At 45.8% G+C, this 15,334-nt stretch overlaps 1 protein-coding gene across 1 annotated transcript in view; it reads left to right on the top strand.

Moving 5' to 3' along the window:
- The window catches only part of CHD1L (chromodomain helicase DNA binding protein 1 like), a 228,787-nt gene that overhangs the window by 201,781 nt on the left and 11,672 nt on the right, over nucleotides 1-15,334 (top strand). Inside the window, exons 23-24 of the mRNA XM_069204150.1 lie at nucleotides 2,033-2,242; nucleotides 5,755-5,836. Of these exons, the coding sequence (XP_069060251.1) occupies nucleotides 2,033-2,242; nucleotides 5,755-5,836 (292 nt within the window). The remainder of the gene's footprint in view (nucleotides 1-2,032; nucleotides 2,243-5,754; nucleotides 5,837-15,334) is intronic.

Below are 15,334 nucleotides of genomic sequence, written 5' to 3'. Positions count from 1 at the left end.
GGAGTTGTTAAGGCAGCTTTCATGGAATGCCGCAACTAATTACTTTCTCCCATCATAGGGTGACACTTTTAGCTGATCAACTTAACTGATCATTTCCTCTGATGTGTTTGTGTACCTGTGATGTGTAATGTGACTGACATTAATTTACTCACTTGACTTTTCACTCACTAACTTAGCCATTCAGTCACCTAATTAGTATTTCTTACTTGTTCAATCATAATCACTTAAATGACCTTGTCACTCAGTCTCCTACTTACTAAGAGACCAAGGCCCTCATTCTGACCCTGGCGGTCTTTGACCGCCAGGGCGGAGGACCGCGGGAGCACCGCCGACAAGCCGGCGGTGCTCCAATGGGGATTCCGACCGCGGCGGTAAAGCCGCGGTCGGACCGGCACCACTGGCGGGGTCCCGCCAGTGTACCGCGGCCCCATTGAATCCTCCGCGGCGGCGCAGCTTGCTGCACCGCCGCGGGGATTCTGACCCCCCCTACCGCCATCCAGATCCCGGCGGTCGGACCGCCGAGATCCGGATGGCGGTAGGGGGGGTCGCGGGGCCCCTGGGGGCCCCTGCAGTGCCCATGCCACTGGCATGGGCATTGCAGGGGCCCCCGTAAGAGGGCCCCTACATGTATTTCACTGTCTGCTGCGCAGACAGTGAAATACGCGACGGGTGCAACTGCACCCGTCGCACAGCTTCCACTCCGCCGGCTCGATTCCGAGCCGGCTTCATCGTGGAAGCCTCTTTCCCGCTGGGCTGGCTGGCGGTCTGAAGGAGACCGCCCGCCAGCCCAGCGGGAAAGTCAGAATTACCGCCGCGGTCTTTCGACCGCGGAACGGTAACCTGACGGCGGGACTTTGGCGGGCGGCCTCCGCCGCCCGCCAAGGTCAGAATGAGGGCCCAAGTCACCTTTTCTTCCCCCTTCTCCTTATTCATGCGTTATCGTTTGCCTTTAATGACTCTTGCTCTCCTTAATTCCATTACTACAGTGTAGCAAAGCCTTTCCATTTTTGGGGTTTTTTTTAACGGGACATCCTTTTAAGAATGGACTCTGAAAGTTTACACAGAACAAATTTAAGGCTCAACCATGTGTAGTGGTGTATGGCCTTTGTCAGTTTATGAGCCTTGCATCCATTTAGATTTCTTGATTCATGCTTTGTATAACATTTTCTTATCAATTAAGAAAAATAAAAATGCAAATACTTAGGGGCTCGTTACGAGTCTGATGGTCGGAAAAACTGCCAGACTCACGGTGAGGAGACCGCAGCAGAGATGGTGGTCTCCCCACAAGACCCATTGCAAGGTTTCCACTGGGCAGACTAGCTGAAACTAAGGTTTCCACCAGTCAACCCAATGGAAACTGTGTGGCAGCATTGGTCTAAGCAGGGTGTCCCCACCATGGAAAGGCTGGCAGAAAGCTGAGTTGTAATCAGCCGGGCGGTGTTAAGTTAACCCTGCCCTGGCCGAGTATAACTCCGACTGCCGTCACCACGTCAAGAACCATGTTCCTGACGGGGGCTGTGTCTTTAGGCGGGTCCGTCTGGCAGGGTTGTAATGTGGTGGTTGAACCTCCACAATTGCGGTGTCCGACCGTCAGCACAAGGCTTGTGGTCCTTGGACCGCCAGTCTCGTAGTGAGGCCAATAGTCACATACTTAATTGGGGTAAACTCCTCTCCCAAGAACCAGGAGGAGTGAATAAGCATTTTGTTAATACACACCTAACACTACTTATATGTGTAATAGTATGATCTCTTATTGAAACAACAAAAAATAGTTCAGTTTGTGCTGTGCACTACTCGTCAATATTTTCTTAATGCTTCCTTCAGTGGGCACCCATCTTCATAATGTTTTAAAGAAACCATGAAAATGTGTTGAATTTGACTGCTTTATGTAACCTCCCAGAACTAACCACCAGGACAAGCGTGAATTAGGAAAAACAGCGTTTAGGTTTGAAATTATTTTAACCGTTTAGAATTTAAAAGCGCTGTTTTAGTTTACAGAGAAATGTATATTTTCCCTTGACTTTTGTATCAGATATTATTTTCCTAGAAAGGTAAGCTCCAGCAGATCACAGTCATCTGCAGCCTCAAGAGAGGCCTCTTTGTCTCCAGTATCAGAACTAGAGGACAACACTGACAAAGTTACAACCGAAAAAGATCTTCCCAACTTCATGAATGCAATCAGTGTTTATTTTTACAATGTCCCAGAGGAGGAAAAAAGGAAACTGAGCAGATATTTGATTTCATATCCTTTTTACTGTTCATATCACCTTGTGTTTTATCTGTGTTTGTTTAGGGAACATTTCAAAAGTGCCTACTGAGATAAATAAAAGGAGGGTTTTTATGAGTTGCCAGCAGTAATAAAAAACAGAAGGGGGCTGTATGGATTCCTAAACATGGTTCGAACATGCTTCAGGTATTTTCAAGCTCTCAATTTTTTTTTATACAGGCTGTATAGGAGACGTTTGATAATGGGTACCACTCACTAACATAACTAGATTTGTGTAGTTAGGTTGAGAGTAGGTAAATGCAGAGATCATCAAAGACACTATCATGTTGTTATTCTGTGACTACAAAAAGTATATTATTATGTTACGAACTACCTTTGGACAATGTTACCTGTCAAGAAGGTAAGTGTAAATAAGCTTTTTTAAGGTCTTATTATATTATAATTAACCAGGTGTTTAAGGGGGCGGAATGGTGGTTCAAATTAGACTCTACCCAACTGAAAGGGTGAGTGTTAGAAATGGGGTATACACCCTTGTCCAAATAGGGACCACAATTCTAGTCAGGGTAAATCACACACAATCCATATTATCCTGTGCCCACCCTCTGGTAGCTTGGCACTGAGCTGCCAGGCTTAATGTAGAAGGCAATGTGTAAAGTATTTGTGCAATAAATCATACAGTAAAAAAGTGAAAACACCACAAAAATACACCACACAGCTTTAGAAACATATATAATATTTATATGGTTAAATTAAGGTCAAAACGATAAAGATTCAATAAGCACAAGTTGAGATATCACTTTTGCAAGATTGAAAAGAGTCCTAAATCTTAGAAATCAACAGTTGTCTCTTAGTTTCACAAAGCACCTGGTTTGCGTAAAAAAAAAAAAACACGCACAGAGACTGCAAAGGAGGAGATGAGTGGAAAAATAGGGTGTGCGTCGGATTTTCCAATGCGGCACAGACAATGCTTTGTTTCTTTCCACGCTGCATGGGACTATGTGTCGATTTCTGGCGTGCAGTCTTGGTTCCTCACTGCGATGCCGGGGATCTTTTTGACACCCAGGGACGATGGGGGGAAATCACGGGCGTGCAGGAAGAAGTCGCAGGTGTTGCATCTATCCGATAGGCGATGCGTCAAATTTTCTGTTGCACGGCAGGCGCTGCGTTGATTCTTCACTAGGGAAGTCAGGCTGCATCGTTCCGGTTCGGCAGTGCGTCAATCTGGTAGGCTGTGCGTCTAATTTCTGGCTACAAGCCAGGCACTGCATCGATTCTTCTCTCTGGAAGTCAGGCTGCGTAGTTCTGGCTTGGCTGTGCGGCAATTTCTCGGTTGCAAAACGGCTGTGCATCATTTCTGGCAGGCTGTGTGTCGATTTTCGGCGCACAAAGAGTTTCCTGAAGAGATTGAGGGGGTTATTCTAACTTTGGAGGAGGTGTTAATCCGTCCCAAAAGTGACGGAAAAGTGACAGATTTACCACCAGCCGTATTACGAGTCCATTATATCCTATGGAACTCGTAATACGGCTGGTGGTATATCCGTCACTTTACCGTCACTTTTGGGACGGATTAACACTCCTCCAAAGTTAGAATAACCCCCTGAGTCTTTTTGGCTCTGAGACTTCGGAAAACAGGAGGCAAGCTCAAACCAAGCCCTTGGAAAGCACTTCTCAGAAAAGTCTGAGGGCAGCAGGGCAACAGCAGGGCAGCAGTCCTTCTCAGCAAAGCAGTCCAGATGAGTCCTTTGGGAAGCCAGGCAGATCCTCTTGACAGGTTGCAAGTTCAGGTACAGACGTGTCTGAGTTATTAGGCTTAGGGGCTCAGTTGATATACCCCAGAGTGCCTTTGAAGTGGGGGCGACTTCAAAGAGTAGTTTTGAAGTGCACAGGTTCTCCTTTCAGTACAGGCCTGTCTGCCATGGTGCCCATAGGGGTTTGGCAGTCCATTGTGTGAGGGTAGGCCACTAGCCTTTGCAATGTAAGTGTCAAGCCCTCCACCCTTCCAGCCCAGGAAGACCCATTCACTATGTAGATGAGTGCAGGTGTTACTGAGCATCCCGTGTTTGTGGTTGTCTGGGTGAAATGCACAAGGAAGCTGTCAACCAGCCCAGCCCAGATGTTGATTGGAGACAGGCTGTAAGGCACAGATGGATTTTAAGAGCAAGAAAATGCTCACTTTCTACGAGTGGCATTTCTAAAATAGTAATATAAAATCCAACTTCACGAATTTGCAGGATTTTCTACTGCCGTTTTAGCCATACTAAATATGACCTGGTTACCCCTTTCTGATCAGAATCTGCCACTCAAATAGTATATATGAGGGTAGCCCTGGTGCTATCCTATCAGAGTGGGAGGCCTCACAGTAGTGGAAAATGAATTTAGGAGTTTTCCACAACCAGGACTTATAAAACACACATGTACATGTCCTGCCTTTTACCTATATAGCACTCTGCCCTGTGAGTTATCTAGGGCCTACCTTATGGGTGACATATGTAGAAAAAGGGGAGTTTAAGGCGTGGCAAGTATTTTTAAATACCAAGTCAAAATGGCAGTGAAAATGCACACACAGGCCTTGCAATGGCAGGCCTGAGACATGGTTATAGGGCTACTTGTGGGTGGCACAACCAGTGCTGCAGGCCCACTAGTAGCATTCTAGAGACCCTGGGCACATGTAGTGCCCTTTACTAGGGACTCATAAGTAAATCAGATATGCCAATTGGGAATGAACCAATGTTACCATGTTTAAGAGAGTGAGCATATGTACTTTAGAACTGGTTAGCAGTGGTAAGGTGCGCAGAATCCTAAGACCAGCAACAACAGTGTCAGAAAAGTGGAGGGAGGCAGGGAAAAAGTTCGGGGATGACCACTCCCAGGCAGGCAGGTCTAGCAGTGGGCATAAGGGTGGACATAAACGCAGGAGTGACCTCTTGGGGCAAAGCATCTCTTGATGTATTTTACATGGTAGCAGTATAGCAAAAAAGGACATGAGGTCTTACAGAAGTGATTTCTCAAATTTGTTAAAATCACTGGTATTAACACCAACATGTTTCAGAAGCCTTGTGATTTTAGTGAATGGATTCCACAGGGCAGCACCCTTCTCTGCAAAGAGTCCAGCTCCAGACTCCAGTGCAGATCACCATCTGACACTTTATGGGCAGATCAGTTTCCTGGACACAGTCTGATATTAAAGGTTGTGGTCATGGTTGTATCTTTCACACACAATTGCTGTTAATACATTAAAATAATCACGCCCACTACCTGTCCATCAAAGCTAGATAGGTTGCAAATGTTTGTTGTTCTAAAATTTTGTATGTGGTTCTAAAAGGTTCGGGGAGCACTGCAATATAGCATTGCCTCACCCCTGCTTTAACCTGCCAAAAATACCTCCATTTACTTAAAAGATTTAAGCACAGATTGAATGCCCCTTCATAGAATAAACAAAGTTTTTAACAAACATTTTATTAAACATACATGTACCTAGGATATTTATGTCTTTAGGTGTGCAACATTCTTACCTTAACATTTTGTACTTATGATGGAAATGTAGATCAGGACATTAACACGAGGACAACACACGTTGTGGCAAAGGTGGAGAACTTGAGTCAAGTAAAGGTAATGCGACCACGTTGCAATCATGATACACTTTTATTTCATTCAGTAATCTAACATTTCTGCCAAGTTGCCCTGTTCGGTATTTGCTGTTTCTGGTTCTAAAATATTTGACACAAATGGTTCAGCAGGGATTCAAATAAATATTTTGGGATACAGAATAAAGAGGGGCGTATTCTCAAGTGTGCAAGTCGCCAATATCGTTCTGTAGACAAAACATTTCCATTCACACAAGTTTTGAAAAACTTACTTTGTGAGTAGATATCTGAGAAATGAATCGAAAATAAAAGAGCACATTTCGAGTATTTGTAACTGTAGAGTCCGTCTTTAAAGCCTTCACTTAGCACCTATTTGGGCAATTAACTGATTATTTGAACATAAAAGTCCTCGGTCTGCATTATTGTACCCCTTTTACCCCATTGCACAGCAGGAGGCCATTTTCTCCAATCTAAACGGACTAATCAATCAATCAGAATGTATTTACCAACTATAAATTGGTTAACTACATTTTCAGTATTTTAAATGGTGAATCTACGAGTTTAGCCGCGTTTGGCAAATAACGTGACTGTCATACACCCACAAAAACACAGAATGAAATCGTCTATAATTACTTATTGTTAACATCTATTCAGCTTTGCTTCCCTCTGTTTATTCTCTGTCTTACCAAAGTGTATCAGTGAGTTTGTTTTACAAACAAAAAGACTTTGACATGTAAAATATGAGATTTTTTTACATTTAAGATTAAAAACACACTACAGATAGGTGCCAGGCTTTGTTCTTCATTATGTTTCAGGATGTACCTGTTATGATGCATGTTCTTTACCAGCGACGACTAATGTAGAAAACATTTTGATTGAGTTACTTCATTGAACAATGCAAGGAAAATGAGTATAAAAAGTAAGTTGGATGGTATGATACGCCGCCAAGAATAATGAGCATCTCTGTTCAGCTTCCAGACCTCATCTGACCACTCGTTCATTCATCAACACTCAAGCAGGTGAAGTTATGATATAATGATAAATAACGTGTAGCAGTGCCTAGTGAAAGCCTGTATTGAAAGGGCCCCCATCAGAGCCCCATGTCAGATGGCTTTTTGTACTGTGGACACAAAACATTTGTACAACTCATGATCATCTAATGTCAGCCTCTATGTGCAAATCACACAACAGGTGATCTTGATCAAAAGCCCGCAATCGTGTTCACCAAAACAAATCAAGAACTTGTTGTATTAAACAAAAGGTACTGTTGTCTTGTATATGCAAACTGTTACATTATCAAGCCTGAAGAATAGTGTTGTCCGCTAGTGAATTTGGACTCCATCTTGCTTGAGTCACTTTGTCCATATTTCCAAAGACCGTGCCTCCCCTTTCACCACCTTCCTTCAGGTTTCTAGAGACCCGAGGGAATCAAAGAGATTGGTGCTTTACTTTGGCCTCCTTGTTCTATTTTTCCGCTGGCAGGGCATAACAGACCTAAGGGGACTGAAGACATAACAGTACAACATTGCTGCTGCAGTCGCCTGCCTCCCTTGTCTCCAAAGCCTTAAGAAAATCAAATTAGAAGTGGAGTGCTGCTGTTGCACTACCTGCCTTAGTTTTCACCCTTTCAATTCTAAGCCTACAGAGACACAAGCAAATTAAGGAAAATGTACCCCCACTGATGAAGAGTTATTGCAGTCTAACAGGAATATTGCTTAGTGAAATAGGTATGCAGTTGTTCAGGAAGGAGGAGTGTTTGGGGAACTTGGGCAGAATTATGAGAGGGTGTGAGCCAGGCGGGACTTTGGCAACAAACGTTTGCTCAGCTGGCCTGTCTTTATGATTTTTTAAATGCTGTATGCCTTTTGGGGAGGTATACATATGCCTGATGGGACATGGTCTGTGAGATTTTGCTAGTTGCTCTAGAGGACCTCAGAAACTCACCGGCCTAAACAATCTAAGGCAAACAAGAGGTGCCAAATTATCTGTTGCATGCAGGCTTAAACTCCATAGGCTGTGCTATTCGGGGGATGTCTAGTCATCTCTCATGGACATGCCTTTCAATGAGTATTGACTACTGAGAGATAGAGGACAGCCTCAGCAGTCGAGCAAATCAAAGATAGTCACACCACAGCTCAGTTCTTGGGGTTATTGTCCCCAGCCAGACAATTCCACCAGCAGGACAGAAAGTCTATGGGTTATTCCAGAGGCTTACCTTACTTTTTGCTTCAACCTTCCCAACCGATGTAACCAAAAACTAAGCCCTTTTGGGGCAGAGAGTCTGGTGGTGGTTGAGGCTGTTCACTCCAACTGGGACAGCAGTCTTCAAACACTTCCTCCCCTGTGATAGTGGTTTCAGGCCTGTTTGATTTGCACTCTTAGGCCCATGATCATCTGATAGGGGCAGGATATTTAGTAAAACCCACCTCTCCTAGCTGTAAATCCATTTTGTCAGACCAATGATTTTCACAAAATGTTCATCAAAGGGGCTATCTGCCTTTCATTTCATTCTCACCTTCTATCCCTTCTACATGAGCAGTATTTGTTAGACCACACCTCTATATTGATGCAAGAAGTCAATCTCCTACTGGCCAAAGGCACAGCTCAGTGAGTTTCAGACTGAGCTTGGCAAGGGGTGCTATTCACGCTACTTCCTGTCCCAAATAAGGATAGAGGACTCAAGCCTATACTGGCCATCGATTGCCTTTCTGAAGAATGACAAATATAAAAAGTGGCACTTTAGCCTGTGCTCTGTATCCATGGGTCTGGATGATTTTTCTGTGCTTGAAGGACGTGTATTTTCATATATTTATCCTGCAGTCTCACAGATGCTACGTGCAGTTCACAGTGGTTGGAGCACTTCCAACTGCTGTGCTTCCCTTCCTCCTATACTAAGCCCCTCAGGTGTTCATAAACGTCATAGTTGTGGTTGCGCCTCATCTTCGGAGGTCATGGTATACCTGTGTTCCAGTACCTTAACAAGTGGGTGCTCAAGGCAGGCTCACCGGAATGAATCAGACCACCTCCAGACAAGGGCTGGGCTCTTGATCTCCTTGGAGTTTTTCATCAAAAAAATGAAGTCCCACCTTATGGAAATTTCCCTTTTTCAAGTCCTTTCCACCGCCGCAGCAAGTCAGGGACATTCGCAATATGATTCCTACATTTCAGGGTCATTCCTGTGCCTTGTGAGACGATTCTGATGTTTCTTGGGCTCTCCCTCCCCCACCCGGGTGTCACACTTGTGACGGATGTGTCATTAGTGGGTTGGAGAGGCCACCTGGGGAGTGTTCAGATCGGGGGCCTCTGGTTTGCAGCAGCGAGCCAGCTACATAACATCCTTTTGTTTCTATGGGTGGGAAGGACTGGTTCAGGTCCTAAATAATAATTCAACTACCATGTGATACTGCAGTAAGCAGAGCAGGTAGGTCCTGTATCCTATGCCATGAGACTCTAAGTCACTGGAGGTGGTTGGACCAGCAGAAAATATTTTTGTTTGCCAACCCCCTACTGAGGTCACTGAATCCCAGAGTATATGAGCTGAGCACACATCATCTGGTGGCCTGTGAGTGGCATCTTCAGCCTGCGGTAGCCAGTGGTACCTTTGTTTCAGTCGCACATGTCCTCAGTAAATCTTTTTGCCACCATCGAGAGCACACAGTGTCAAAGCTTCTGAGCATTGGAGTTTCCTCCAAAATGGTAATTGGTGTAAGCATTCTATTTGAGATGGGCCACAGATCTTCTGTACACATTTTGGATACTTCCATTCCTTCTTCAAGTTCTGAGGAACATCAGGACAGACCAATCATCCTAATAACCCCGGACTGGACCAGGGGGGGAGTGTGTTACCCAGAGCTCCACAGTATTTGGCCTCCAAACCGGCTACCCCTTTAGAGCACTTCTTGTCTCAGCAATAGGGGAGGGTTTCCTGTTTTCACCATACGTGAAGATTGAGTGACAGTACTTGACTTCTTTTTACTTACCACCTGGTAGAAGTGGTAGATGTTATTCAAGCAGCCTGATGCCTGTTGAAGTGGTAGATGTTATTCACTCACAACAAAATTCATCTATTCTAGTCATCGGCAAAATTCTGTGGCCCCGTGTTGTTCTCACCACTGAGCTATACAGCACCATCAACTAGCACATGAGGAGCATTGCTGAAAAAAATCACCGGCTACAGCATGGGGCTTGTATTCTGTAGCTGAGGAATCTGTGTTTAGAAATCCACCAAAAAGAGCATGACCCTAGGGTTGAACTACGGTAGGTACAAGTCTGTCATACTTCTGTTTGTCCTGTCTCAGTCTCAGAAGGCCTTGCAGTAGCATCATTAGAGGTAATTTGTCTGTTACTTAGCCTTTTTATGTTTAATTAATGAGTGCTCCCCTTGCTGGTCGGCGTTGTCTGAAGCAGTAAGAGTCAGGTTCCCTGTAGCATCGCATCAGCGGTAAGTGTGGGTGGCATGATCTTGGTGCGAATGGGCCCTTTCATGGTTGCAAAGAACCCAAAACTTCAGAATTTCCATCCTTTTCTTCAAGGAGGAGGCTAACTGTTGGCACACCAAGGGTCCAGGCCCTGCAAGGGATATCTTGGGAATCATGAACCCAGTCCAGAAGAGTCCCGGAGGGCTAATCAGCTGGGCAGTTGCTGAGGTGCCTCTGGAGCTTGTTGTCTCACTGTAGCGCAAAACAGGAGGTCAGTCAGCTGACCCTTGGAGTCACTTCAGCCTGGGATGAAGGGTGCACCTCCAGTCTTTCTTGTGAGATAGAAGGGCAGGCATCCAGAAGCCACAGGACAGTCCTTCTGTAGTATCCACTGGTCCAGGAGTGTACTGAAGAGTGGGTCTAAGAGTCCTCTTTTATACCTGGTGTGTCTTTTGATGTAGGAGAAGCTTCTGGAGTTTTGCCCCACAGGAGTCTCTTGAATTTCCTGCCTACCTGCTCAGGTTCCAGTCTGTCTGGGGGCACAACAAAATTATTTGTAAGTGAGCTGGGACAGTGCTTTTGAAGTGCAAGTGTGGTAGGTGACAGCTCTTCCCCATCAATCCAGGATGGACTATCCTGCCAAAACCCAGGCACCTACACAAAGGCCAGTTGCCAACTACACCTAGGCAAGTGACCTAGGAACAGGCTACAGAAACCAAATGATTAGGACAGAAAATGCCAACTTTCTAAAAGTGCCATTTCAGAATTATTACTTGAAATCAGACTTTACCATTAAAGAGGTGTTTAAATTACAATTCTTCAACACCAAGCATGACATTCCTACCTGCTTTGAAACAAAGGTTATCACTTATTAAATGTAATAAGGTAACCCAATGTAATAAGATACCCTGTTGGAGGGGTAGCCCTCACTGTAGTAAAAAAAAAAAAAAAACATTTGTGAGTTTTTCACTACTAGGACATATAACACTTAAAAGCTCATGGTCCAACTTTTTTAATACAGTGCATCCTGCCTTATGGGCTGTTTAGGGCCTACCGTAAGGGTGACTAAAGGTATTAAAAAGGAAGGTTTAGGCCTTGCAAAATGTTTACTTTACTAGGTTGAAATGGCAGTTTAAAACTCCACACACAGGCTGCAATGCCAGGCCTGAGACAGATTTGAAAGAGCTACCTAAGTAGGTGGCACAGCCAGTGCTACATGCCCTCTAGTAGCAATAATGTACAGTCCCTGGGCGCATATACTACCTCCATACAAGAGACTTACAAGGAAATTAAATGTACTAAATGGGTGTTAGCCAGTTTACCATGTTTAAAGGAGAGCACAGGTACGGTAGTACTGGTTAATAATGGTAAAGTGCACAGAGTCCTAAAAGCCAACAGAAATGGGTTCGGAAACAGGAGGGGTGAAGGCAAAAGATTCGAGGATGACCCTGCAGAGAAGGTCAGGCACAATAGTCACCAACTGTGATGCATTTTTTTAAATGTTATACATACAGGTTTCCTCCTATTCCTTTTGTTATGCTGAGATGGGTCCTTAATTTGGTTCTTACCATCCTGATGAGCAAGCCTTTCAGGCCTGTGCATAGCTGTTCCATCAAGCTCTTGACCCTTAACCCCTTGATGGCCATGGACGTAATGGTTACGTCCAAGGCTGCGTCTGTGAGGCACCATGGACGTAACCATTACGTCCGTTTACCGGCCCTCGGGGGAAGCGCTAGCGCTCCCCATGATGGCCGCCCCCCAGGTCAGGGCTGGAAGGGGAATCATTTCCCCTTCCACCCCCAACCCCCTCTGTGACATCTGATGACGTCAGCCCATCATGCATGCTTCCAGCACGATTGCGGAAGAGAAATGCATTTCCCTTCTGCTCGGGAGGAGGGGGCCAGCAGAGGCATGAAAGGAAAGGAAAGGCCTTTCCTTTCCTTTCATGTGTCTGCAAGCATTTTTGCTGCCCAATCGCAATGCGATCGGGTAGCAGAAATGCCCACTAGACACCAGGGATTTTTGTTTTGTTTGGAAATGGACATAAGGGGAGTGGCCCCTTGGCAATATAATTAGGCCGATCTGTCCCCGGGGGGGGCAGAAACCACTAGACACCAGAGAATATTTTTTTTATATTATACTTCCGTATAAGGGGAGTGGCCCCTTGGCAAGGGCCGCTCCCCAGGGGGGGCAAATAACTTATAGGCCATTTGGGGGCAGAAAACCCCTAGACACCAGGGATCATTTATTTATTTTTGTTTTGTTTTTTTTCTTTTATGTGTAGGGAGCGACCCCTTGGGCAAGGGCTGCTCCCCAGAGGGGGAAATAATTTTTAGGCCATTTCTGCCCCCGGGGGAGCGGGGCAAAAAACCCCTAGACACCAGGGATCATTTATTTTTTATTTTTTTATGTGTAGGGAGCGACCCCTTCGGCAATGGTCGCTCCCTGGGGAACCAAATTGTTTTAGGCCATTTCTTTCTATATAATTCGGCCGATCTGTCCCCGGGGGGGGCAGAAACCACTAGACACCAGAGAATATTTTTTTTATATTATACTTCCGTATAAGGGGAGTGGCCCCTTGGCAAGGGCCGCTCCCCAGGGGGGGCAAATAACTTATAGGCCATTTGGGGGCAGAAAACCCCTAGACACCAGGGATCATTTATTTATTTTTGTTTTGTTTTTTTTCTTTTATGTGTAGGGAGCGACCCCTTGGGCAAGGGCCGCTCCCCAGAGGGGGAAATAATTTTTAGGCCATTTCTGCCCCCGGGGGAGCGGGGCAAAAAAACCCTAGACACCAGGGATCATTTATTTTTTATTTTTTTATGTGTAGGGAGCGACCCCTTCGGCAATGGTCGCTCCCTGGGGAACCAAATTGTTTTAGGCCATTTCTTTCTATATAATTCGGCAAGTCTGCCCCCGGGGGGGTGGGGGGGGAGCAGAAACCTCTAGACACCAGGGAGTTTTTTGTGTTTTTTATCATCCTTATGCATAAGGGGAGCAGCCCCTTGGGCAAGGGCCGCTCCCCGGGTGGGCAAAATATTTTTAGGCCTTTTCTTAAACACCCCCCCCCCCGAGACAGATCTGCCTAAGAGAATTAGACCGATCTGCCTTTGGGGGATGGGGGGGGCAAAAACCTCTAGACATCAGGGATATATATATATATGTTCGGTGGCATGTGTAGCTGCAGATACACATGCTGTGCACATCCCGCCATCTGGTGTTGGGCTCGTTACAAGTTGTTTTTCTTCGAAGAAGTCTTTTCGAGTCACGAGATCGAGGGACTCCTCCCATTTCGGCTCCATTGCGCATGGGCGTCGACTCCATCTTAGATTGTTTTTTTTCCGCCATCGGGTTCGGACGTGTTCCTTTTCGCTCTGTGTTTCGGGTCGGAAAGTTAGTTAAAATCTCGGAAAAATTGTTGGTATTGTTTGCTTTCGGTATCGGGTTAGTTATAACAGATCGACACTGACTTTTGAAGAGCTCCGGTGGCCCTTCGGGGTTTTTTCGATCCCCCCGTCGGGGCCTGGTTGGCCCGGCCATGTGTCTCTTCAAGGCTGATGGAACGGACCCCATTCCGCTTCTGCCCAAAATGCCATAACAAGTATCCATATACAGATCAGCATCTGGTCTGTAACTTGTGTCTGTCTCCAGAGCACAATGAGGATACCTGTGAGGCCTGTCGAGCGTTTCGGTCGAGGAAGACATTAAGAGACCGAAGAGCAAGAAGACTGCAGATGGCATCGGCGCCGACAGGACAAGGGCGTTTCGAGGAAGAAGAAGAAAGCTTCTCCATCCATGAATCGGACTCGGACGAGCTCGATCCCGAAGAAACGCCGAAAACCGTGAGTAAGACATCGAAACATAAAACTCACGAGAAGACAACAAAAGCCCAGGGGACGCCACCGCCAACAGGCCATGGCTTAACCCGAAAAATAGGTGACCGATCATCGGCACCGTAAAAGGGCATGCATGTGGCGAAGTCATCCGACTCCAGTCGAGATACCGCCACACAGCAATCTTGGGCCCGAGACACCGGCCCCGAACAGATTCGGCACCGAGAAACCACGACGCCGAAAATAAAGAAGGTTGCCTCGGAGCACAAAAAGGCGACCGAAAAGATTTCGATTCCGAAACATCCAGCCTCGGAACCGAAAACAGGTTCCTACACAGAGGAACAGGGATTGTCCTCCCAAATGCAAGGACATAAGTTTGGAGAGGAACTTCAATCTGTTGAGCCAGACTACACTCAAAGAAGGCTCCACATTCAAAAAGACACAGGGAAGATAAGCACTCTTCCCCCAATTAAGATGAAAAGAAGACTTGCCTTTCACGAAAAGGACAAGCAGCCACAGGCAAAGGTGGCAAGACAAACATCTCCACCACCATCAATGCACACATCACCGGTAGCCACTCCACCACTGATACAATCCCCGACTCATACTGCAATGAGTCAAGATGATCCTGATGCATGGGACCTTTATGATATCAGATAACAGCCCAGACTGTTACCCTACAAGGCCGTCGCCACCTGAAGACAGTACATCCTACACGCAGGTGGTCTCAAGGGCAGCTGCGTTTCATAACGTCACCTTGCATTCGGAACCAATTGAGGATGACGTTTTATTTAATACACTCTCCTCCACTCATAGCCAATACCAAAGCTTACCTATGCTCCCGGGAATGCTAAAACATTCAAAACAAATATTTCAGGATCCTGTTAAAGGCAGAGCCATAACTCCAAGGGTGGAAAAAAAGTACAAACCACCACCAACAGACCCTGTTTATATTACGCAGCAATTAACACCAGATTCTATGGTTGTTGGGGCAGCTCGCAAGAGAGCAAACTCTCATACCTCAGGAGATGCACCACTTCCAGACATGGAGAGTCCCAAATTCGATGCTGCTGGTAAAAGAGTTGCAGCACAAGCAGCAAACCAATGGCGTATTGCCAATTCACAAGCACTTTTGGCAAGATACGATAGAGCTCATTGGGACGAAATGCAGCATTTCATAGAACACTTACCCAAAGAGTTCCAGAAAAGGGAACAACAAGTGGTAGAAGAAGGACAAAGTATCTCCAATAATCAGATACGGTCATCAATGGA

This window comes from Pleurodeles waltl, chromosome 8, assembly GCF_031143425.1.
Source record: "Pleurodeles waltl isolate 20211129_DDA chromosome 8, aPleWal1.hap1.20221129, whole genome shotgun sequence".
In the NCBI taxonomy this organism is placed as follows: domain Eukaryota; kingdom Metazoa; phylum Chordata; class Amphibia; order Caudata; family Salamandridae; genus Pleurodeles; species Pleurodeles waltl.
The sequence above is the reverse complement of the archived record's forward strand: the minus strand, read 5'-3'. Positions and strand labels throughout refer to the sequence as shown.